Here is a 24,198-nt window from a genome sequence, read left to right on the forward strand (position 1 = left end):
TCTTTAAAATAGGCACAATGTGATACTTGTGACCTGTACACCATCTACATGGTTTCCACATTTTAACCTACTTTAGTGGGCTAAAATCAATAAAGTACTTCCTTTCAAGTCATGCATGGTAAAAGTTTACTTCTCCTTTGACAAGTTTATTGCGTTTCTGATAAGTGTTTGCAGAACATGAATAAAAAATATTAATTAAAAACTGTGACAAAGATTCCAACTTTGTACATTCCAAGTGTAACGGTATATTAACATGTATTTTTCATTAAATTATATTTATTCACCTAAAATATCCAGTAATATTTACTGCTGAAGTTAAATCAATCCAAAGAGCATTGGTACAATGATAAGAGACGTAATTTCGATTGATTTTTCCAAGGACTCTTCACGTCATTATCGGGAAACGAAGTGTGTTCTAACGTCTGTCAAATATGAAATCGATTTTGTCAAGTCATTGGGCATTTATTTTCACACAGGATCGTATGTAACATTATGCACATAGGAAAAATAACAGACCATCTGCGCAATCTTTTTGACAATTGTATTTTCCTCTTTTAAACAAGACGAAACAAGTCTACAGATCAAGTTTGCTAACATCCCGTTGGAAACAAAAACAATGTTTAGACCTAGTATTTCGTACATCCGGCCGTAATGGCGTTATCACATGTTAGTCACATGTTTCACATATGACCGGAAATGATTAGAACTTAAGGACAAAAACAATTTTAATAAATAACTGGACTTCTGTTTCGTGTGAAATGTAACGCATAACGATAACGTAATTTTCTTACTCAATTATTACGAAGATCAAAACAAGAATGTAAATCATCTCGGATTTACCTGTTTGAACATCTCGCGAGAGTTCATATTTGCATATTGTTTTTAAGAATTCTATTACAACAAAGCAGATTACATCATCTGAAAATTGCGTTACGAAATCGGACACAAAAATCACGCCACTGTTCTTACATCTGCTACATAAATACTTATAGTTCTCGGCATTTTCTTCTCACTATTCTTATTGGTCGATGTTCTTTGTTATTTGAAAGCAAAAGTTACGAATTTGCCAGTGACGATTATCTATAAATCAGTCAGCGTTATGCTCTTCGGAAGCAAAAAATAACGCGAGAAACGACACAAAAATACGGTTGTAGAATCTTTGAAATTCGTATATTTTAATTTTTTTTCTAGGGAAGAGTAGCATACACTTGTATGTTGATAAAAATAATGGCATCTTTAGATGTAGTTGCAACTTTTCTTACATTTATTCACATTTTATCACATTTCTATAGTTATAGGAAACGGAGCCCAATAGCAAATTATGGTCCATATATAAATTTTAAATGCGTTATATGTTTTAGAAAATTATAAACTTTACTAGATTTTGCTATCCAGTTTTTTTCGCTCAGGGCTGCAGAAGGTGCCAAATTAAACTAAGTTGGGGAATAGGTTTGAGAATCTCCCCTCATATAATACATGTTGTGAGTAGTATTGATTTAAATGGACAATAGATGGGCATAGACATCTGCAGACAATAGGTGATTTAAACTGAGTGGACCGTATCAAAGTATCAAATGAAACTTGGGTGTTGTTTATTTTGCTATCTTCTGCAGACTGGAAAAAACTGGACATCAAAATCCAGGTAAGTTTTTAATTTTCAGAAACGTATACTATATATAACTTTTATATATCTAGTTCCTGCCATGCCTTAAAACTTTCCTAGATATACCAGTTTGTCTGTACTCACAGTAAATTTTGAGGTGTAAATATTTTTCAATTCCTTATGATGAACCTTAATTAATAAATGTTTTATGTATGGTTGAGGTTTCGAATTAGAACATAATACAAATGTATTTAAGTCTGGATTGTTTATACAAAAAAGCTTGGGTTTTATTTGCCACAAAATCTCCTTTTTCTATTAAATGAATGAATCAATAAATAATGTTTTGCACGAAATTTCACCTTGGTATATGTACAAAATGGCCCATCCCTATTGTTCATTATCTTTGCTGTTTTGATACTATTGCAGTTTCAAAATTTTGTAATTTAAATTGCTACAGACCTATATAAACCTTATTACAATATTGTGTGACCAAGGTGAACTGGATTCGGTACACACAAAGTACATGCGACATAAAATACGGTAACACGACACTTAGAAGACTTAGAATAAGGACCAGCAAATGATTATTTTAATTGGGAGAGGGCAATAAATATAAATTATTTCATGCGGGTTCTAAAAGTTGTTCGATAACATTAGTATATTCTAATGCATAAAATACTGTAAAAATCGTGCATTCAGATGCACTATAATCGTTAGTTTACTACTATATCATTTTACCCCAAAAGTACTCTCTTGCAGGTTCATTCATCGTGGAGGGTAGTCTGTCCATTTGATGTTATGCCTTGTACTTCTTCTGGCTGAATGCGACAAATGAAATTCTCCAGACTGATACATCATGATTTGCACGTGCAATTTGGGGTTTCATGAGGCAATCAAACACGCCTTCAATACACGTGGTTCCGGTTTGTGCTACAATTAGTTCTTTCCTAATTATAGAATTGTCCTACGTTGTAAAATAAAACAACAAACCAGAACTGGTTTATGTCAATTCAATTTGAAACTGAAACTGAAAGTTTAAACTTAACTCATATTTTGTAATGCTGTTCATCGTTCACGTCCGTTTATTAAAAACATCCGAACGTAATTATATTTATTCTGAATTCCTGTTTCAATATATGCTGTTTATCGTTGAGTTTTTCAATTGTGGTACCAGGAAGGATATTTGACGAGGTGGATCGAAAGGTAAGTTAAGACGACGTGTTCATCAGAGATGTTGACAAGTCATATTAACCTTAATTCAAACATTTCTGATGCAAGATTTCGGTATGAGTTTAATAGAATATTATAAAAGATCCATTCTTGAATAAAACACACATTATTCACCGTTTTACAAATTCAAAACTAAGAATTTCACCCAGCAAGCAAGATTTTTCGACACATGTTTCACTCTCGAGGTTTCACTTTATATTTAAATTAAACGTGAGTATATTTAGGATTATTTGTGAGTATTATATGTTATGCGTTCTGGATACTCTTTCAACTTTTTTTTCGAATATTTAGTATGTTATTTGTTTACAATCATTGATAGTTCTTGTTTAACATCACATAATTTAATAACCTGAAAAAAATACTGGTGCACATATTATATCTGTGACGGGATTGCTTCCCTTAGAAAATTTTGTAGATACTTAGTCAGCCGTAAGCGGTTGAGTTAAGGAAGTACTTCTTTTAGCTCAATCTGTTAACATGCTGCCTTGTATTCTCAGAAGTCCCAGGTACGAGCCCCGGTGGAGACATGCGATTTTGCAAGAATAACCGTGCTCTCTGGTTACATATCCAAGCTGTATCACATTCTGGTTTACTCGGATATACTCCTATTCACAGTACAATGGCATTTTCAGCAAACCATTACATTAAGGGATGTGATAACAGAGACATACATTTTGTACATGTATAAGTATTATATGTCTCTGGTGTGTATTTGTTTTCATGCTTGTGTGTAAATATGTATAATTTATAATGTCGATTTTAAAAGTTCACTACAGCTTGTGTTACTTTGTTGACAATGTTTCATCAATAGATAAAACTTTGTTTTGATTTGATTTTGATTGAAATTGGTTTCAAAGTATGTGTATAGGTGATACCGTTGTCCTGGTACTTCCAACTGTGATTGGGACAAGATTTAAAAGTAAATTCTATTTTTTAAAAGCCTAAATAATCTTTAGCCTGGGTAGAAATAATTTATGCAAAACATCCATCCTCCTTGACCCTACAATTTAAACAGCTCACTATTAATAAATAGCAGATCATATAGATGCCATATGGCATATAACACTTTTATGGCAAAAAAAGTTTAAATTGATTCAATTCTGTGGCTTTGGCTTTCTATATGTATGCCCAATTCCTGAATCTTGTGGCTGATGAAGATATTCTTTATATGATATGTATATTGTAATAATATTGGTACTTTTGAATCAAGTGTGGTACATGCAGCCATGTCGATTGCAATAGATGAATGGGAAAGGATGCAGAATATGATATCTTTTTGAGACAATTTACTAGATGAATCAATATGAGAAGAAAGGTTCCTTTAGACATGTTATAGAGATCAAGAGTGTTGTATATAATGAAACTGGTGCTGATTGGCAATCCAATACAGTCTTTCATGGGGAACTGATAATGACATCTAGATGTCTTACTAGTTGATGGGTTGATGTCTCATTGATGCTGTTTACCCATACCTCCTTTTGTCCATATTTCAGTCATCTACATTTTATATTTGCTTACAAGCATGCAGTTACATGTAATAAAATACAAATGTAATAGAAGTTATATATTACAATATATTTTCAGGTAGAAAATGTTTAACGTGGTGAACAGTATTAGAGCATTTAATATAACCAGTTTGGTTTTGTTTTTGATCTGCTGTTATTATATGTGTGTAAGCAGTGAGCATGCACCAGGAGCACTAACTGTTGTCAACACAGACAATGATGATGATAACGGTAAAAAAATATAAGACTCCATTAGTCCATACGTTAAAAAAAAAAATTGCCATTTTATATTTTATTTTTACCCTATTCAACAGTTGAGGGAAAGGATATCAATGAGGTAATAAACAGACAACACCATGGCCAAAATGAAAGAGACAACAACATCAAATTATTTTATTAAGAACACCGTAGAAATCTAAAGAATGAGCATCATGTACCGCACAAAAAAACTTGAGCTCTTGCATTTTTCAAAGTTTTATGGTACAATATATAACATTTCCTGTGCATTGCATAAATAATTTCCTTTGTAGAATAACTAATTCAAAGAACCATGTTGTATTATATTATCAGTTAAATGTTTTCTCATTTTATTTCTGCTCACAAGTATTACTATGTTCAATATTATAGTATACTTTAATTAACAGAAATACATTTAAGTCTTGCATACATAATTTGACATAAATGGGTGTCAGAGTACAAACACTAGTGGAAATATTATAGGGCAAGTAAAAGATGCAGCATACAATTTACATGTCTGATGGGCAACTTAAAAGGATAATAACATTGAAAAATAACAATTCTTTCCTGAATTTTTTTCCCTTTCCAATAATCATATCATTTGACAAATATTTTCTATTTTAGCTGAGGTATCTGTAGAGAATGAAGATTCAGAGATCACAAACATAGACCCATTAAATGTGTTTTATCCAGAAAAAGAATGGAAGAAAATACAACCAGGTATAATTATAGAGATGCTTTATTCTTTAAATTGCTGAATAATGAAGTATTCACAACAAAATTTCACAGCCACTGTCCCAACACTAATTTTTTGGAAATTTCATGTAGGTTTTCTTTTGACCTGGAGTACAAACTCTTGCAGACCAGATAGTAAGTTTTCAAGCCTGAGTTGATGGGCTTTATATGGTTCATGTTGAAGGGTGTAATATAAAGCAGAAACTATTTATAGCTTTTCGTTCAAATAGAATCAGTGAACTAACTATGAAAATGTTCTAAATTTTTCTAGTTTTGACGTTAGTTTAAAAAAAGTAGATTCATTGAATTTTGAATCCAGATATCAAATCATTTCAAAACCTGCCTTTTGTTGATTATAACTTTTTATAGTTTAAGTCTCACTGTGAGCAGTAACATATCCAGTATATTGATATAATGGTACCCTAAGAATATATTTTCTAAGTAATAACTTCCAGATCATTTGAAAACCTGTCTTTTGTTGATAATAACTTGTTAGCAGTTTTTGTGTCACTCAGGGAAACAAAAAATCCAGTATATTGGTACAATGGTACCCTGAGAAAATATTTCAAAGTAATCACTTCCAGTTGTTTTCAGGTCAAGCCATTCCTGCAGGTTTACATGTCAGAATGAATATGGAAACTGGAGTGAATGAAGCTAAATTAATGGATGGAGATGATGGACACAAGTACTGGAAAAAAGGAGAAAAAGAAGGTAACATTATGTGATGTCAACTGTAAAATCAAGCATGTATTTGAGAGGACATTTGTTGGATATTCTAAAAAGCATGTGAAATTGTTACTAATAATAAATGCATGCCAGAATTTCTTAATTTACCGTTTACACACTGGTATATACTTCCAATAACTCCACCATTTGGGCACTCTACTTTACTGACTGTTATATCACTTAACTGCAACCCAACTTTTTATTCAATTTATTATGTGAAGTGGCATAAGAAATCTCCAGTTCAGTAAGTGTAGATCTTATAATTATGGATGGCCACGTGTGCAGTCACTTGTCTTATTGGTGAAGCAAAAATTATTTCCATTGAACTTCAAAAATGTTGTCATGTATTCAGCACTGACCTTGTCACAACATTATTTTTTATACCTGTACAAGTGTGCATGTATATACAAAGGGTCTAAGGAATGCTTACATACTAACATTAACAATTTTTATAATGATTTTCGAAAAAAAAAAACAACACTTGATATAGATAAACTGAAAAAGATTTATATATTTTAGGTAAAAGAAAAACAAAAGTTGTCAAAAGACAATCAGATCTTGCTATAAGAAAGACAAATGTTGCAAAAAGAGAAACTAATATTGCTAAAAGAGAGACAAATCTTGCTAAAAGAGAGACAAATATTGCTAAAAGGGAGACAAATATTGCAAAAAGAGAGACAAGTCTCCTTGACATTCTTAAACAGAAAGGAAGAGATCTATAATACTTTAAGACTGCTTGTATATAATTGTTTGGGGTAAAGATTGGATTCATACAATCTAAACCATTTTGTGTGTGGCTTAATAGTTTATATCAATTTTCCAAACTTTATCACTACATTGTTCTTTGATATATACAAACATTAGTGCATTGAGCACAAAGTTCTGTATATATCCCTTAACATTTCTAAACATTTGCAAATGAAAAATATATACTCAAATATTTAATTTATAAAGTTGTGTATTTGTATAACCATACTTGTCAAAATAATTGAATTAGTTGTGCATGTTGCATGAATCTTGTACATGTATATTACTAATTATGTTCAACTAAAAATTTCATTGAAGAAATATTTGAAATTGGAGTTATCTTCCCTAGTCCACAATTACAACTATTCCTCTAATTCATTGAATAGCCTTTTAATGCTTATGTAATGCAATGTTTCAGTTTTAGTTTCAATTGCAGAATGAATGCTATTCTTTACCCTTCAGTGCTCACATTCACCTTGATTACAAATTGTTAACTATTTAATCTCAGTAACATAACATTAGCTTTAGCTTGGAATTTGTTGATGTTATTGTTATATATATGTAACATGCATGTTTTATTATTGTCATTAAAACTGTTGTATTGTCATGTTTGTTCTTGCTGAATTCTACAAATAAATGTATAAGGACTAGGGAGCATTCAAAAACATTCTATATAAGAAAGTCTTTTTAATAATTCTGTTTTTGCATATTGATATTAAAAGTCTGCTGTTAGTCACAGTGTAAGTAACCATATAGGTTGATTTGGATCTGTCTCATATCAGGTTTAAGATTTTTGGTGATCTTGTGATCTTTTCGAATTATATGCTAAACTACAGTTTTCACCCAATTTCATGACAGTGTGAACTTGGTACATTCTCTTGGTAAAGTTTTTGATGAAGATACATGTAGTTTACCATGACTTTTAAAATTAAATGCCAAATTAAAATGTTTATCCTGATTTCATGTGAGAGGCTTTAACTAAGTCGAAGGGGATTTAAGGTTTGCACTCTGTCCATCTGTCAGTCCAGGAAATCATGACACGTTTTAGACTAAGATTAAATTTGTGCAGAGTTGTGGTCCTTGGACTTAGAAAATTCAATTAACTTATCAGTTTCCACACTTTTTTTTTTGTCATACCTGGAGAAGATATTGACTTGATATTTGTTATATAGTTTACACCATGACAAATTATAAAGTTTATAGCAGTATAATTAATTTTTAACTGGTAGGGGACAATGTTTTGCCAAGCAATATTCTCAGAATACTTGTTTCATATCAGCATAGTGAATAAATTAGTACATATACTGAGATGAATACATATTTGAGAAACTCTTAAATCATTTAACTGTTATCAGGACTTGTAAATGTCACTGTGTTGCAACTACTTTGACTTATTATAAGCAGACCTTGCTGAAAACAGGAAATCAAATATCTTTGAAAATACAATTCTCTTAAATCCATGAAAATTGGGATACACAAAAATAACAGAATTTACAGTAGTAAAAGACCAGTACACTGACACAGATTTTACACAAATTGGTTAAACTATGATTGAGGGATGTTTTATTTCCAGCAATGATTTTGTCAATTTTTTCATTTACCTGTGAACATATTTAATTTTGCAGCATGTTGTTCAAGGTTGTGGTTGTCTTTCTGATATCTTATCTTTTAACATCTGACCACTTATTTTATTGATTTTGTATTTACATACTGTAGTTTCATAGATATATTTATTCGTCAATGCATGTTCACTTGTTTGTGTTCATATGTCTTTTGATTGAGTAAAGCTATTTCAATGGATATTTTATAGTGCGTCTTTCTATGTTGTGATGTTCCACTATTATTTCAGGTAAGGGTGAAGATTGGTACCTATTAAAAGGTTTGAATCTGCTGCATTTGTTTGCACATGTCCTAAGTTAGGAATCTGATTTTCAGTGTTTGTTGTTTGTTGATGTGGTTCATAAGTGTTCAACTGTTGCTCGTTTTTTATATAGATTATACCATTGGTTTTCCTGTTTGAATGGTTTTACACTAGTCATTTTTGGGACTCTTTATAGCTGGCGGTTTGATGTCAGCCAATGCACCGTGTTGAAGACTGTACTTTGACCTATAATGGTTCACTTTTTTAAATTGTGATCTGGATGAAGAGTTCTCTCATTGGCAATCATACCACATCTTCTTATATCTATGTCAGTACAATATGAATATGAACTCTGCTTTGTACTAGACAGAAATTCTTATATAATCTTTAACTAGCAATAACTATGACTGTATGCATTTGATAGAAATTGACTACAATTTTTATTTTTCTTCAAACAAAGTTTACAATTATCATTATAATCTTAAGTAGAGAGTGGATTTATTTCTAGGCATGGTCAACACTGACAGCAAAGAGTTTACACATGAAGAATTAAAGCGAGCTCTGAAAGACTTTAAAGCAACAAAACATGATGTTCCCAATGAAAAGGTGAGATTATGTATTCATCAAATAATGTTTGTCCAAGTAGCTTCAATAGGTGATTTTTTTATGAAAAGTCAAATTAGTGTTTTTAGAATGTTGAAAGATGCGGAATTCCTTTTTATAATTGGGTCAAGGTTTGGTTAAATGTGCAACACCAAATTATCGCTGAATTGACAGTTAATTAGCATTTTGAAATCTTTTTATACGACCGCAAAATTTTAAAAAAAATTTGTATATTGGTATCACGTCGTCGTCAGAAAAGACGGATGATTTCCAGATAATAACTTTAGTATAAGTAAATAGAAATCAATAAAATTGCTTGAATGTTGTGTCCATACTTGCCGCAACTGTTCAGGGTTCGACCTCTGCGTTTGTATCAAGCTGTGCCATGTGGAGCATCTGGTTGACAATTGTTTTGCTTTATTGAACAAATCAATTGAATTAATCTGATTTCATTTTTCGCTCAAATTTGCGGCTTCAAGTGCTTTCTTTGGACCTCTGTGAGATTTTTGGGTCTGTGTTATGACACATTACTAGAGTATATGGCATTAAAAAAAGAAAAGTTATTAGATGTGATTGAATTTAAAAGACACATCACCACAAAAAACAGAATTTTGGTTGGTTTTGACTCAACTTTAGCTTAGTTTTGTGCAACACTTTACCTCAGATTTTCATGAACAGAGATACACTGATTGTCATTTGTTCGTGGTTGTGCAAAATGTATCTTTCTGGTTGGCAAAAATGTTTTCCTGATACAGTGTACATTGTAAATTGGGGATTATAAAAATGTTTTACACAATATTTCATTAAACTCTTGACCCGAAGCAATTTTGTGTGCACTAGAATTCAATTTAACATAATCGAATGTGAAGGTGAAGGACATTGAAAACCACAATTATGAACAATTGTGTGAAATACTGCTAAGGCCATGTTTGGGGGTAGAAAAAACCTCATAGTTTCAATTAGCATTTATAAACAGTTGGAAGAACAAACCAAATATGAAGTTGAAGAGAGTTGAAAACTAAAATTCAGTTGAAACAGTTATGTCAGATATTCTTTGGGGTAGTTTATAAGTTCATTAAACATTGTTAAAGGTCTCTTAACTGTTTATATAACATATTTCATAATTTTAGAAAGCAGAAGAAATAAAACAAAAATATAGAAGTTATGACGAATTAAAAGAAGATTTTAAGAAGATAAACATGGCAATCAAAACTGGACAGGAAATTGTTACAGAACTTTTTGATAAACTAAATTCCACAAACATATCAACTGAGGCGAGAGAGACATTGCTAGAGGATTTAGAATATCATCTACATCAGGTATGCTTTATTGTGATGCATAGTATATCATTATCTTATTACATAACTGATTTCCTGTAATGAGCACATGTATTGAAATCATTTGAATCATAAATCATTGTCAACGAAACAGCAGCCAACAAAAAGATCACCTTAACTGTCTTCAGTGATTGAAACATTCCTAACCAATATTTTTAAAGAGGTTTAGATTTTAGTGAATTTAAACAAATATTAGTTGATTGTCTATTTGAAATGATATATCAATGATCTTATTTGAACAGCAAATTCATTAATAAACATTTATAGACCATAACTTTGAAAAAAATCTTATGTTTGGACAGGCACTGAAACATGTTGCAGGGGTAAACTGATATAAGATTATGTTCTAATTATATATATATTTCAGTATGATAATGCTGTATTGTTTGGAGATTTGGGAGGGATCTCTTTGCTGGTTAAAGGACTTAATCACACAGATCCTACACTTAGATCATTGTCTGCATTTGTCCTTGGTTCAGCAATCCAAAAGTATGTACTCAAAACTAAAAGATTTGCATTTTGAATAAATAAAACATATATTTGAGTTTTTCTAATTTGTCTTGAATGTCTATTATTGCTGTATTTGAAGAGAAGTGTGAATACCATGTGCTAGTGTTGAAAAAGAAATAAATTTAAACAATTTAAAGGAATATAATTTTCTTCTGCACTTTAGTGTTTGAAGAAAATAAATTATCTCCCCTCTCTAATGTTTCCAGATATTAATAACTATTAACTTACATTATTGTAAGAAAATTTAAAAAAAAGAATTCCTTTGAAACAAACATCCAAATTAAGTAATGTGTCAGAATATGCAGGTCTCAGGTCATATTCTAGAAAATTCATAGAGATTATTCTCAAATTTTCATTGAATGAATAGTCTATGATAATATTTGGATTTTTTTTGTGTTTTACAGCAATCCTAAAACCCAGATTAATGCTATTGAGTCAGGAGCTTTACATCAGCTGATCAGATCATTGGCTACAGATCCAGAGATTGCAGTGAAAAAGAAAGTGTTGTATGCTATCTCTAGCATTGTCAGACACTTCCCTTTTGCCCAGAAGAAATTCTTTGAACTTGGAGGTTTAAGATCCTTGATGTATTTGTTTGAGGATAAAAAACTCCATAGTTTACAAGTTAAAGTGATCACACTGATGAGTGATCTTTATGAAGAAAGGGTAAATATTACATCAACTATGACTGATCAACAATATTTTCTTTATAAAACTTAATTGGGTCTTATTGGGCCAACCTGATGTATTGATAATGATTTCTGTTTATCATTTGTGTTTAAAAACAAGTTTGAGGATATAGAAGGGTTATTTAAACTCATAAGTTAAAAGGCAAACTGAAATCATGACAAAATATGAAAGAAAGAAAAACAAAACACAACGTATAAAACTAACTTATTTAAAAAATATTCTTTTCAGAAACATAAAGGATTTTTATAATCAAACATGACCAATATATTACTAATATCAAATAATAACTGGATTAAAATGATTGTTTCTTATGATCTGTTATTTATATGTGCAGTATCAAATTCCAATTGAATATACATGTTGGATGTCATATTTTTTGTTTGTTTGATTTGTCTATTTAAAAAAATAAAAAAAGGAATGTTCAGCATATCAAATGATATTTCTCTCCCTTTATCAAGAAACCAAAAATGTACATACTGAAAATACAATCTTGATATCAAATAACTTTTATCTTATACTTCCCATAATAACATATGAAAACCTATTTTTTGTAGGTACATTGGCTAGGACATTTAGAACCAACTGAAGAAAAGTACAAACAATATGAACAGTAAGTTATCATTTTTCTAGCTGTCAGATCAGAATATCTATGTATGAAGCCTATACTAAAAAATATATATCGATATTGTTTAAAGTTAGATTGGATAAATAGATCTTGATAAGATTTCAACAAATCAAAACCATGGATCTGTTCTATTTTAAACAGGAGCTGGAACTGTAAAAATTTAAAAGGCCAAATTAGGATTTTGACCCCGATTCCATGGTTCACTGAACATGGAATTATGACTGCAAACTGCACGGTGTCTTATGAAGATATAGCATCTTGTTTTAATTTCTATTGATACATGATATCCCCACTCTGGTAGTTGTGGTTGCAATCACTTTGTTGGTCTGTCCTTCCAACAAATATTTTTTTGTCACACTTTTCTAACTCATTGGCACTCATACCACATCTTCTTATTTATATATACAATGCTTCAGCAGCTTAACAGTGATGAGTTGTAACATTTGAGAACTTTTCAGATCCGTCTGACAGATACCTTAATCATGTTTACTTGTACTTTGAAATTTTCAAGATTTTGAAGAACTTTAAACTTTTCTTCACATTTTTAGCTCACCTGGCCCGAAGGGCCAAGTGAGCTATTCCCATCACTTTGCGTCCGGCGTCCGTCGTCGTCGTCCGTCGTCCGTCGTCGTTAACTTTTACAAAAATCTTCTCCTCTGAAACTACTGGGCCAAATCAAACCAAACTTGGCCACAATCATCATTGGGGTATCTAGTTTAAAAAATGTGTGGCGTGACCCGGTCAACCAACCAAGATGGCCGCCACGGCTAAAAATAGAACATAGGGGTAAAATGCAGTTTTTGGCTTATAACTCAGAAACCAAAGCATTTAGAGCAAATCTGACATGGGGTAAAAATGTTTATCAGGTCAAGATCTATCTGCCCTGAAATTTTCAGATGAATCGGTCAATCGGTTGTTGGGTTGCTGCCCCTGAATTGGTAATTTTGAGGAAATTTTGCTGTTTTTGGTTATTATCTTGAATATTATTATAGATAGAGATAAACTGTAAACAGCAATAATGTTCAGCAAAGTAAGATCTACAAATAAGTCAACATGACCAAAATGGTCAGTTGACCCGTTTAGGAGTTATTGCCCTTTATAGTCAATTTTTAACCATTTTTCGTAAATTAAAGTAATCTTTTACAAAAATCTTCTCCTCTGAAACTACTGGGCCAAATTAATTCAAACTTGGCCACAATCATCTTTGGGGTATCTAGTTTAAAAAATGTGTGGCGTGACCTGGTCAACCAACCAAGATGGCCGCCACCGCTAAAAATAGAACATAGGGGTAAAATGCAGTTTTTGGCTTATAACTCAAAAACCAAAGCATTTTGAGGAAATCTGACATGGGATAAAAATGTTTATCAGGTCAAGATCTATCTGCCCTGAAATTTTCAGATGAATCGGTCAATCGGTTGTTGGGTTGCTGCCCCTGAATTGGTAATTTTGAGGAAATTTTGCTGTTTTTGGTTATTATCTTGAATATTATTATAGATAGAGATAAATTGTAAACAGCAATAATGTTCAGCAAAGTAAGATCTACAAATAAGTCAACATGACCAAAATGGTCAGTTGACCCCTTTAGGAGTTATTGCCCTTTATAGTCAATCTTTAACCATTTTTCATAAATCTAAGTAATCTTTTACAAAATCTCCACTGAAACTACTAGGCCACAATCATCTTTGGGGTATCTAGTTTGAAAAATGTGTCCGATGACCTGGCCATTCAACCAAGATGGCCGCCACGGCTAAAAATAGAACATAGGGGTAAAATGCAGTTTTTGGCTTATAACTATGAAACCAAAGCATCTAGAGCAAATCTGACAAGAAGTTAAATTGTTAATCAAGTCAATATCTATCTGCCCTGAATTTTTCAGATGAATTGGACAACTGGTTGTTGGGTTGCTGCCCTCCAATTGGTAATTTTTAAAGAAGTTTTGCCGTTTTTGGTTATCTTGAATACTATTATAGATAGCGATAAACTGTAAACAGCAATAATGTTCAGCAAAGTAAGATCTACAAATAAGTCAACATGACCTAAATGGTCAATTGACCCCTTAAGGAGTTATTGCCCTTTATAGTCAATTTTTAACAATTTTCATTAATTTGGTAAATTTATGTAAATTTTTACCAAATATAGTCTTCTGTTACTAATGGGCAAAGTTCATTATAGATATAATTGTAAGAAGCAAAATCGTTCAGTAAAGTAAGAACTTCAAACACATCACCATCACCAAAATACAATTTTGTCATGAATCCATTTGTGTCCTTTGTTTAATATGCACATAGACCAAGGTGAGCGACACAGGCTCTTTAGAGCCTCTAGTTTCTTAAAAAAAGGACTTGAATAACATCTTTTTGCTTAGTTCATCAACAGTAATGAGTTGTATTGTTTGTGCACTTTTTTTTATATGTCAGACACCTAATTAACTTCTTATTCTTATTTTTGAAAATATGAGTTGAGATATAATTATCAGAACACATGTTATAAGATATATGGTTCGCTACTGACCCCATATATACGGATCCATAGAGTGTTAGTAAAATCCATATGAGAAAGGCAGAAGGATTTACTAACCCTTTATGGTTTGTAGGGTGTCAGGAATGAAATGTATAACAAATGTATTGCACACTGGAATTTTCCTGCTGAGTTTTGTAGAAAAATAAACAATGAGATTCAACAACATCAATAGATGATGTTACTACTAACAGTAGATGTGACGTCATGAACCCTATGAAATTCACTAACCTCCTAGGGATCCATAGGGGGTCACATCTTGAAGGCTTTTAACCAATCATAAAGTCACAATTTGCCCATGGTTGGATAATTACCCGTTGTGTTAGCTTATCTGCAGTGATGGATTGTTTATTTTTATGCCCCACCTACGATAGTAGAGGGGCATTATGTTTTCTGGTCTGTGCGTCCGTTCGTTCGTTCGTTCGTCCGTCTGTCCCGCTTCAGGTTAAAGTTTTTGGTTGAGGTAGTTTTTGATGAAGTTGAAGTCCAATCGACTTCAAACTTGGTACACATGTTCCCTATGATATGATCTTTCTAATTTTAATGCCAAATTAGAGATTTTACCCCAATTTCACCGTCCATTGAACATAGAAAATGATAGTGCGAGTGGGGCATTCGTGTACTGAGGACACATTCTTGTTGAGATTGAAATAATTTTAAGTATAAATCATAATGTTTTAAATATTTGATCAAATTTAATGTATTATTGTTGTTCCCTTCTATCTTTGTTCTGGCAGGAATAATCAAATATTTTCAATTTTTTTGTTTTTATAATGTAATATTTTGTTTTAGAATTCCGCTGAAAGACAGTTTATTAGACCATGGTTTCTGTGATACAATGGTGCCATTGTTAGAACTACCAGACCATGACAGTCGAGAGAAGATTGTTTTTGCCATGTTATCTTTATACGACTGTTGTGAAAAGAAATTTCATAATATTGTATCCTATCTTCATAAACTAGAAGATGAATATCAAACTTTGGCAGTCGATGAAGATGAAGGAGATTATTTTCAACAAATTCATAAAAACATTAACTCTTTACGACAGCAGTTGTCTGTGGCTTATAAAAAGGATGAATTGTAATGTTAGCTGATGTGAAGTGTAGATGTTTTGTTTTGTAAATGCATATTTTGAATGTTAATAAATGTATTCTTTTTTGTTTTGTAGAAAAATGTAAATGTTTTGTTTTGTAAATGCATACCATACTTTGAATGTTTATAAATATTTTCTTTTTGCTTTGTATATGTGGTTTTTTTTTTATATAACTCAATTATACAGATAGAGAAAAGTGACATACCCACACAGTTGTCTATTTTGAAACAGTTTTCTGGTTTGGAATTGTGGGAAAGCATATTTTCATTTAATTAGATAAAAAATCTTTGACATTCTTTCAATATATACATATAGAAGGAAATGTAGTATAAATAAATATAAAAAGGGAGATGTGGTATGATTCACAATGACGCAACTATCCATAAAAGACCAAAAAAACAAAAACATGTCCAATTAGTCCCCAATGCAACAGTTCATTGAAACTAAAAATACATGTAACAGTGTAGGTTGTTATCTGAAATACTTTTGAATGGGTTGCCTTCATTAACTGAATTAAGTTTTGTTTTGGATAATCTGTGTAGCCCCCTATTAGGTTTGTATTCCCTCTAATTTAAAAAGTTTTTGCTATTCAAACATTTGACCTGGAGTGTACCTACACCTAATGAAGGATATAAACACAGATGTGAGCAAGAAAATTTGTATCACACATTTTTCACTTTCATTTTCACTTTTACAAAACTGTAAATTCATTATCATTTGATGGATATTTATTTTTTGTTGAGATTTCAGTGGGTATGGGTGAAGAAAGCAAAATTTTTCTAATGAGCCTTAATGCAGAATAATCCAAATCAGGAGATTTAATATTTAAGCAAAAAACATTTCTTCTTTAATGTGAAAATTGGTATCAATGAAAAACAAATAAAAATCAGGGAAGTAAATGAGACTTCTTTTTTTTTTAGAGCTTGCATAACTTAATACATGTGTAACATGACTACATGACACAGTTCAGGTGTTAATCACATAATAAGGGTCTATTTTATGCTGTCCACCCTGTTTTATTACTAAAGCTTAAAAAATATTGTCTCATGGCCAACCATGTAGGCATAACTGACTCTGAATAAATATTTTATTTAGCCAAATCCAAACAGCAAAAATATAAAATTCAAACTTTTCATTTAAAAAATCCTAGATTCTTTACTGTTATTTCTTCTGTTCTTCCTGAAAAAGAAAAATGAAAAAAATATACTATATATAGATATGTGTATTGGAATACCTTCTGGTTAAGAATGAAATTACATGCACATACTTTTATTGATTCATTTGGCAATATTACAAGACATCTTTGACTTTTTACTGACAGTGATATAGTTTTACTTTAATCTTTACCAACAAAAATAAGTGCACAGCTCAATGCTGTGTGAGTATACATAGTGAAAGATATACACTTCAAAGCACCAACGACGCCCACTTTAACTTTTATTATTTATGAAATGTTAAGAAATAATAATTGTGCTTTATTCTACCAACATTTTTATTTTTATACGACCGCAAAAAAAATTTTTTGGATCGTATAATGGTATGATGTCGTCTGAAGACACATAAGTTTCCGGACAATAACTTAAGTGAAAAGATCTTTATGAAATTTTTTCAGAAGGTTCAATACCACCAAAGGAAGGTTGGGATTGATTTTGAGGATGATGGTCCCAACCATTTAGGAATTAGGGGCCCAAAAGGAACCAAAAACAAGCATTTTTCTAGTTTCAGGATAATAACTATTTCTATTGCTCTGAAATTGTACCATACTGTTTAAAACCACAAGAAGACGGTTTGGATTCATTTAAGGCGTTATGGGGCCAAAGTAAATTAGGAATCAAGGGGCCAAAAACAAGCCTTTTTCTAGTTTCTAGACAATAACTTATGTGTAATTGTATGGATCTCTCTGAAATTGTACCACAATGTTCCATATAACAAAGGGGAGGCTGGGATTGAGTTTTGGGTTAATTGCCCAAAATATGTAGGGATTAGGGGCCAAAAAGAAGCATGTTTCCAGACTATAACTTGTATTTAAGTGTATGGATCTCTCTGAAATTGTACTACAAGGTTCAATACTACAACTACAAAGGAAAGGATGGGATTGAGTTTAAGGGTTATTGATCCAAGGGGGTTTTCAATAAAAAAAAATTGGGGGGGATTTTTTGTTTACAATTTTTTTAAGGGATTCCTTTTTTAGCTCACCTGGCCTAAAAGGCCATGTGAGCTTTTCTCATCACTTGGCGTCCGTCGTCGTCGTCGTCGTTAACAATTTTTCAAACATCTTCTCCTCTGAAACTACTGAATGGATTTGAATGAAACTTAAAACGATTGTTCCTTAGATTATCCTGCACAAAGTGTGTGCTTCGATTTTTGATCCGTCAAAAAACATGGCCGCCCTTACTTTAAATAGAACATAGGGGTCAAATGCAGTTTTTGGCTTATATCTCAAAAATGAAAGCATTTAGAGCAAATCTGACATGGGGTAAAAATGTTCATTAGGTCAAGATCTATCAGCCCTGAAATTTTCAGACGAATCAAACAAACCATTGTTGGGTTGCTGCCACTTAATTGGTAATTTTAAGGAAATTTTGCAGTTTTTGGTCATTATTTTGAATATCATTATAGATAAAGATAAACTGTAAACAGCAAAAATGATCAGCAAAGTAAGATCTACAAATAAGTTAAATATGACCAAAATTGTCAATTGACCCCTTAAGGGGTTATTGTCCTTTAATGACAATTTTTTCACAATTTGTTCATCATATTTGCTAACTTTAAAAAATCTTCTCCTCTAAAACTACTCAACCAAATTCAACCAAACTTCAACTGAATGAACAGTAGGGTGTATTAAATAAAGTTTGTGTTTTATTTTCTATTTTGTCTAAAAGCATTGCTAAGTTTTAAGTGTTTGTGTTTTGGTCTCATTTTCTTTATTTATAAACAGTAAGTCATATATATTTGTAATATTGAAGAATTGTTAGCTGTACATGTTTGCCTGGCATGGTTCAATATGTTCAATAAGGCATTGTTTACCAGGTGAGCGATTCAGGCTCTTGAGAGCCTCTTGTTTTAGCTCACCTGGCCTAAAAGGCCATGTGAGCTTTTCTCATCACTTGGCGTCCGTCGTCGTCGTCGACGTCGTTGTCGTCTGTCGTCGTTAACAATTTTTCAAACATCTTCTCCTCTGAAACTACTGAATGGATTTGAATGAAACTTAGCATGATTGTTCCTTAGATTATCCTGCACAAAGTGTGTGCTTCGATTTTTGATCCGTCAAAAAACATGGCCGCCGTTACTTAAAATAGAACATAGGGGTCAAATGCAGTTTTTGGCTTATATCTCAAAAACGAAAGCTTTTAGAGCAAATCTGACATGGGGTAAAAATGTAATTTTAAGGAAATTTTGCAGTTTTTGGTCATTATCTTGAATATTATTATAGATAAAGATAAACTGTAAACAGCAAAAATGATCAGCAAAGTAAGATCTACAAATAAGTTAATATGACCAAAATTGTCAATTGACCCCTTAAGGGGTTATTGTCCTTTAATGACAATTTTTCACAATTTGTTCATCACATTTGCTAACTTTAAAAAATCTTCTCCTCTAAAACTACTAAACCAAATTCAACCAAACTTCAACTGAATGATCAGTAGGGTGTATAAAATAAAGTTTGTGCTTTATTTTTTATTTCGTCAAAAAACATGGCCGTCATGGCTAAAAATAGAACACAGGGTAAAATGCAGTTTTTGGCTTATATCTCAAAAACTCCAGCATTTAGAGCAAATAAGACAAGAAGTTAAAGTATTTATTAGGTCAAGGTCTACCTGTCCTGAAATTTTCAGCCGAATTGGGTAACTGGTTTTTCAGGTATAATGCCCCTGAATTGATGATTTTAAAGAAATTTTGCAGTTTTTGGTTATTATCTTGAATATTATTATAGATACAGATAAACTGTTAATAGCAAAAATGTTAAGCAAAGTAAGATCTACAAATAAGTCAATTTGACCAAAATTGTCAATTGACCCCTTAAGGAGTTATTGCCCTTTAAAGACTTTTCACAATTTGTTCATCATGTTGACTTACTTTAAAAAATCTTCTCCTTTGAAACTGCTGTATCAATTTCAGCCAAACTTAGGCTAAATGAGTTTCAGAGTATCTAGTATAAATTTTATATTTCATTTCCTTGTATGTCAGAAACATAGCTCCTATGGCTAAAATAGAACATAGGAGAAAATGATTTTTTTTTTGCTTTTGAAGAAAATAGGACGATTCAAAGAACATTTAAATAAATTGAAAAGCCAAAATAATCATTGATGAGAGATTTAACAAAAAAAATTAAGGTGAGCGATTCAGGCTCTTGAGAGCCTCTTGTTTCAAAATTTTTTAAATCTTGAATTTTGAAAAGTTTTAAGAAGAAAATTTCAATTGCAAAATAATTGTGCAGTAGATTTGTTAGACCTTTGACCACATTTATTTTGTGACAAAAACCTATATTATGTCAAAAATTTGATCACAATCCAATTTCATACAGTATCAAGCTTGAATATTGTGAACAAATTTGCCCAAACTGTTCAGGGTTCGACCACTGTGGTCGTATAAAGCTGTGCCCTGCGGAGCACCTGGTTTGTCCTGCTGCAAGGTGAAATGTCAAAGGATTGCATATTAAGTGAAAATTAGTGGGTCAAGAGAGTTATGACCCTTTCAAGTACAAGAGAAAATTCAACTAAATAGACCAGAGAATATTGGCTACTATTGTCCTTCCCTTTTCCTGTATTGCTCTGCTCAGTCACTGCAATTCTCATACCACAGCCTTCAATCGTGACCACAATGTCTTGAGTAGAGAGTAGAAGTTATCACGGTAAAGTTTACCCTAAGATTACCCTAATTTAATTCTTTTAGTATTTTTTAACGACTTATGTTACTAAACCGATAAAAAGCTGTTTTTTCTCATTTTACAATCGTTCATATTTAAGCAATTTCTTCAAAGACTACATTCATCTTTAAAGTTTTGTAAGTGTTAATTGCTCAACTACAATTATGAAAATGATTTTTGGAAAAGAATTGTTGCTTGCACCTGATATTTTATATCAATGTGCAGAAATGCAATGTATCTATAGCTCTAGCAATCTTGTACATTGTTGTTTTCAATTTTGTTTATACATGTACATATATTTGCTGGTTGGCAGTTATTTCGTAATTTGTTGATATCCAAGAACTTCTAATTATTACTTTCCAGTTTGTCCTTAATTTCTGTTTGATTTTAAATTGTTTTTGTCGTTAGCATACTCTCAATCCTTTGTTCGTTTTTGACTTGTGTACTTTATGTTGGTCCTCATAAATTCTTAATGGTTTAGAAATGTGTTTTAAGTATAACTGTCATCAGCATTTATGATGGCTTTTGAATTATTTTGTATGAAAGTTTTGTTTGTATCATTCTGGATTTATTAAAGTGATCCAGTCTTGAATTTGCTGCGGTCATTCTATTTCTAAGTGTAATTTCAAAACTCTGTATTCATTTGGTCTTTGTTTCTTGTTTTGTACGGCATTTTGGGTGTCTGGTGAGTTTTGAAATATCTTGAACTTCTGAATTTGAATAATTGTTATTCTCTTCTTCCTTGTTATGCTTTTTTAATTATCTTTTTATTTCTAACAAGACTGCTCTACTTGCACATGATATGTTGTGATTTACAATAGCTCCAATGCCACAGTTAAAAAGGAGGATTCATTAATTTATCTAGCCCTTAAAACAATGATAATCAAATACTTAGTATTATTGTTATGTGGTCTTGGCAGTTAAGTACAGACATACTTTTGTTAAGTCACACCAGTTACAATTACTTTATTAAATCATTATAATACAACTTTGCTGTCCAAACATGATGACTTTGTATAACTAACACTTTCTAGGAAAATATGCCTTTCTGTGAGGCTGTGCAATGTTTATTTCAAATTGAATTAGTCTAGTTTGGCAGTCTTCATTAAATGCGCCAAAAATGTACTTATATCTGACAGTGTAATATCGAAGGGAAAAGTGCAATGGGTTGTATGGGTGTACATTGTTGAATTTTTAATTCAACAGACATCTATAATTAAGTTCGTTCTTTCTCTTTTGTAATCACTGAAGATAAAGTTAAGGGTTTGGAACATGTTAACTCAATTTCTTGGTAAAACATTTGTACTTGCCTTGTTAAGCATGATGTATATTATTACACCAAGATTTAAAAAATGCATGCTATGTGTACCAATTAGCCTTGGTTGAAATAAAAGTATATACATAAATCATAACCAATATACTACCAACAGAGCTTACGTGCAGATCTAACGTTCCTTTAATTCTACATATATTAAAAGTCAATTTGGAAAGAACAGTTAGTTCATGCTAAACAAATACAAAAGCAACATGTTTCGTCAAGACTATAAAATGTCTGGGAGAAAACCACCTTCACAGATGTTTTATGATCAGCTAGTAAAGAGCAATGCTAGTGAGTGACAGACAAATGGATATAACAGTAATACCAATGCATTCACTGTTAATGCATATCGTGCTGTAAATTGTCTGCATTTTAAATGCAAAGTAAATTTCATTGTAAAGCTACCTGATATCTGTTAATTACTCGCCTACTTCATTTGGAGATGAACGTAATAACTTACTTATGTGTAATGCACATAAATTTCAACGACTAGACTTAAAGAGTAATCACAAAAAGCAAATCAGACTTTAAATTAAAAAGATTACAAAAAAGCACCATACAGCAAAGATTGCGAACTTTCACAAAATTCAGACAGGAATGATATTATGTACTCAAAAATGCAGATATGTATACTGTTTTGTATGCAAACTTCCTATAGCAAATCGACGTTGTTACAATTGAAACGTCCTTTCAATCTAAAGAAGGAATGTTCGTATATTTTCATTAATATTATGAAATAAACATGACTGTACGCACGCTTACCTACTTAAATTTAAACGCTTGCAAAATAAATTTCTGATTTTAATGCTTTGCTTCCACATGATTGGTTTTTAATGGTTCGACGTCAAAATCGTTAGTTGTTTGCGTCAAAATCATATGTTTTGTGTCCGCTTGTTGATTGGTTTGTTAGTCTAGCGTAAGTAATCATTGGTTTGCGTCCGTTCTTACTGATTGGTTTTTGATAGTCTTGCGTCGATAATCTTTGTTTTGTGTCCGCTTGCTGATTGGATTTATGATAGTCTGACGTCAATATAGTTTGCTTTGCGTCCGCGCTTGCTGATTGGTTTCAGTGACAATCTGGCGTTAATTATCTTTGTTTTGTGTCCGTTTGCTGATTTGATCTTTAGAAAGTCTGTTGTCAAAATGTTTTGCTTTTCGACCGCACTTTCTGATTGGTTTTTGATAGTCTGGCGTCAATATGTTTTGCCTTGCCTTCGCGCTTGCTGATCATGGTTTTTGATAGTCTGACGTCAATATGTTTCGCTTTGCGTCCGCGATGGCTGAGTGGTTTTGATAATCGGGCGTCATTTCCTTAGTTTTGTGTCCGATTGCTGATTGCATTTTTAGAAAGTTTGACCTCAAAATGTTTTGCTTTTCGCCCGCGCTTACTGATTGGATTTTGATAGTTCGGCGTCAATATGTTTTGCTTCTTCTCCGCGCTTGCTGATTGGTTTTTGATAGTCTGACGTCAATATGTTTTGCTTTGCGTCCGCGCTTGCTGTTTGGTTTTGACAGTCTGGTGTTATTTTTTTTTTGTTTTGTGTACGTTTGCTGATTGGATTTTTAGAAAGTCTGACGTCAAAATGTTTTGCTTTTCGACCGCACTTTCTAATTGGTTTTTGATAGTCTGGCGTCAATATGTTGTGCTTTGCCTCCGCGCTTGCTGATTGGATTTTGATAGTCTGACGTAAATTTGTTTTGCTTTGCCTCTGCGCTTGTTTATTAGTTTGGAAAGTCTGGCGTCAATAATTTTGTTCTGTGTCCGCTTGCTGGTTGTTTTTTGGTAGTCTTATGTTCAATTTATTTTTGCTAAGTGTCCGCTTGCTTATTTTTTTTAGAAAGTCTTTTGTGAAAATTGATGTTTGTTTTGAGTTCACTTGCTGTGATTGTTTTTTTTTAATAGTAGAGTCAAAATGAAATGCAATATTTTCTCTTAGACTAATAAGTTTGAGGAATAATTTGTGAAGGTGGATGATTATTCATTAATATTAAAG

The 24,198-nt window shown here is 32.0% G+C and overlaps 3 protein-coding genes across 12 annotated transcripts in view; 1 reads left to right on the top strand and 2 right to left on the bottom strand.

Moving 5' to 3' along the window:
* LOC139520341 (mitotic apparatus protein p62-like) overlaps nucleotides 1-2,696 on the bottom strand; it is a 26,914-nt gene extending 24,218 nt beyond the window's left edge. For 5 of the 8 annotated variants that reach the window (XM_071312907.1, XM_071312906.1, XM_071312904.1 and 2 more), the window contains exon 1: nucleotides 2,342-2,489. In XM_071312907.1, coding sequence (XP_071169008.1) covers nucleotides 2,342-2,393 — 52 coding nt within the window. In that variant the 5' untranslated portion in view covers nucleotides 2,394-2,489. Of the gene's footprint in view, nucleotides 1-2,341 lie in introns of all 8 variants that reach the window. The other 3 variants (XM_071312909.1, XM_071312910.1, XM_071312908.1) reach the window with 3 other exon arrangements.
* LOC139520340 (nucleotide exchange factor SIL1-like) lies at nucleotides 2,674-16,167 on the top strand. Of its 3 annotated transcripts, none has more exons than XM_071312900.1 (10): nucleotides 2,674-2,806; nucleotides 4,418-4,569; nucleotides 5,200-5,295; nucleotides 5,905-6,021; nucleotides 9,153-9,250; nucleotides 10,378-10,566; nucleotides 10,952-11,073; nucleotides 11,499-11,760; nucleotides 12,339-12,394; nucleotides 15,719-16,167. In XM_071312900.1, the coding sequence occupies exons 2-10, from the start codon at nucleotides 4,425-4,427 to the stop codon at nucleotides 16,008-16,010; spliced, it is 1,377 nt and encodes a 458-aa protein (XP_071169001.1). In that variant the 5' UTR covers nucleotides 2,674-2,806; nucleotides 4,418-4,424; the 3' UTR covers nucleotides 16,011-16,167. The 3 variants fall into 3 exon arrangements, with proteins under 3 accessions (XP_071169001.1, XP_071169000.1, XP_071169002.1); XM_071312899.1 differs by having other exon boundaries at nucleotides 2,794-2,887; XM_071312901.1 differs by having other exon boundaries at nucleotides 2,805-3,043.
* A 921-nt stretch (nucleotides 16,168-17,088) lies between these two features.
* Nucleotides 17,089-24,198, bottom strand: part of LOC139520338 (uncharacterized) — a 39,089-nt gene continuing 31,979 nt past the window's right edge. Inside the window, exon 4 of the mRNA XM_071312898.1 lies at nucleotides 17,089-17,198. Within this exon, the coding sequence (XP_071168999.1) occupies nucleotides 17,181-17,198 (18 nt within the window). The 3' untranslated portion in view covers nucleotides 17,089-17,180. The remainder of the gene's footprint in view (nucleotides 17,199-24,198) is intronic.

Source organism: Mytilus edulis, chromosome 4 (assembly GCF_963676685.1).
Source record: "Mytilus edulis chromosome 4, xbMytEdul2.2, whole genome shotgun sequence".
Taxonomy (NCBI): Eukaryota; Metazoa; Mollusca; class Bivalvia; order Mytilida; family Mytilidae; genus Mytilus; species Mytilus edulis.

Coding starts and splice junctions, on each gene's coding strand:
- LOC139520340 (XM_071312900.1), top strand. CDS start 4,425: ATGTTTAACGTGGTGAACAGTATTAGAGCATTTAATATAACCAGTTTG. Junction 4,570..5,199: donor AGACAATGATGATGATAACG/GTAAAAAAATAT, acceptor TTTCTATTTTAG/CTGAGGTATCTGTAGAGAAT. Junction 11,761..12,338: donor GTGATCTTTATGAAGAAAGG/GTAAATATTACA, acceptor TATTTTTTGTAG/GTACATTGGCTAGGACATTT.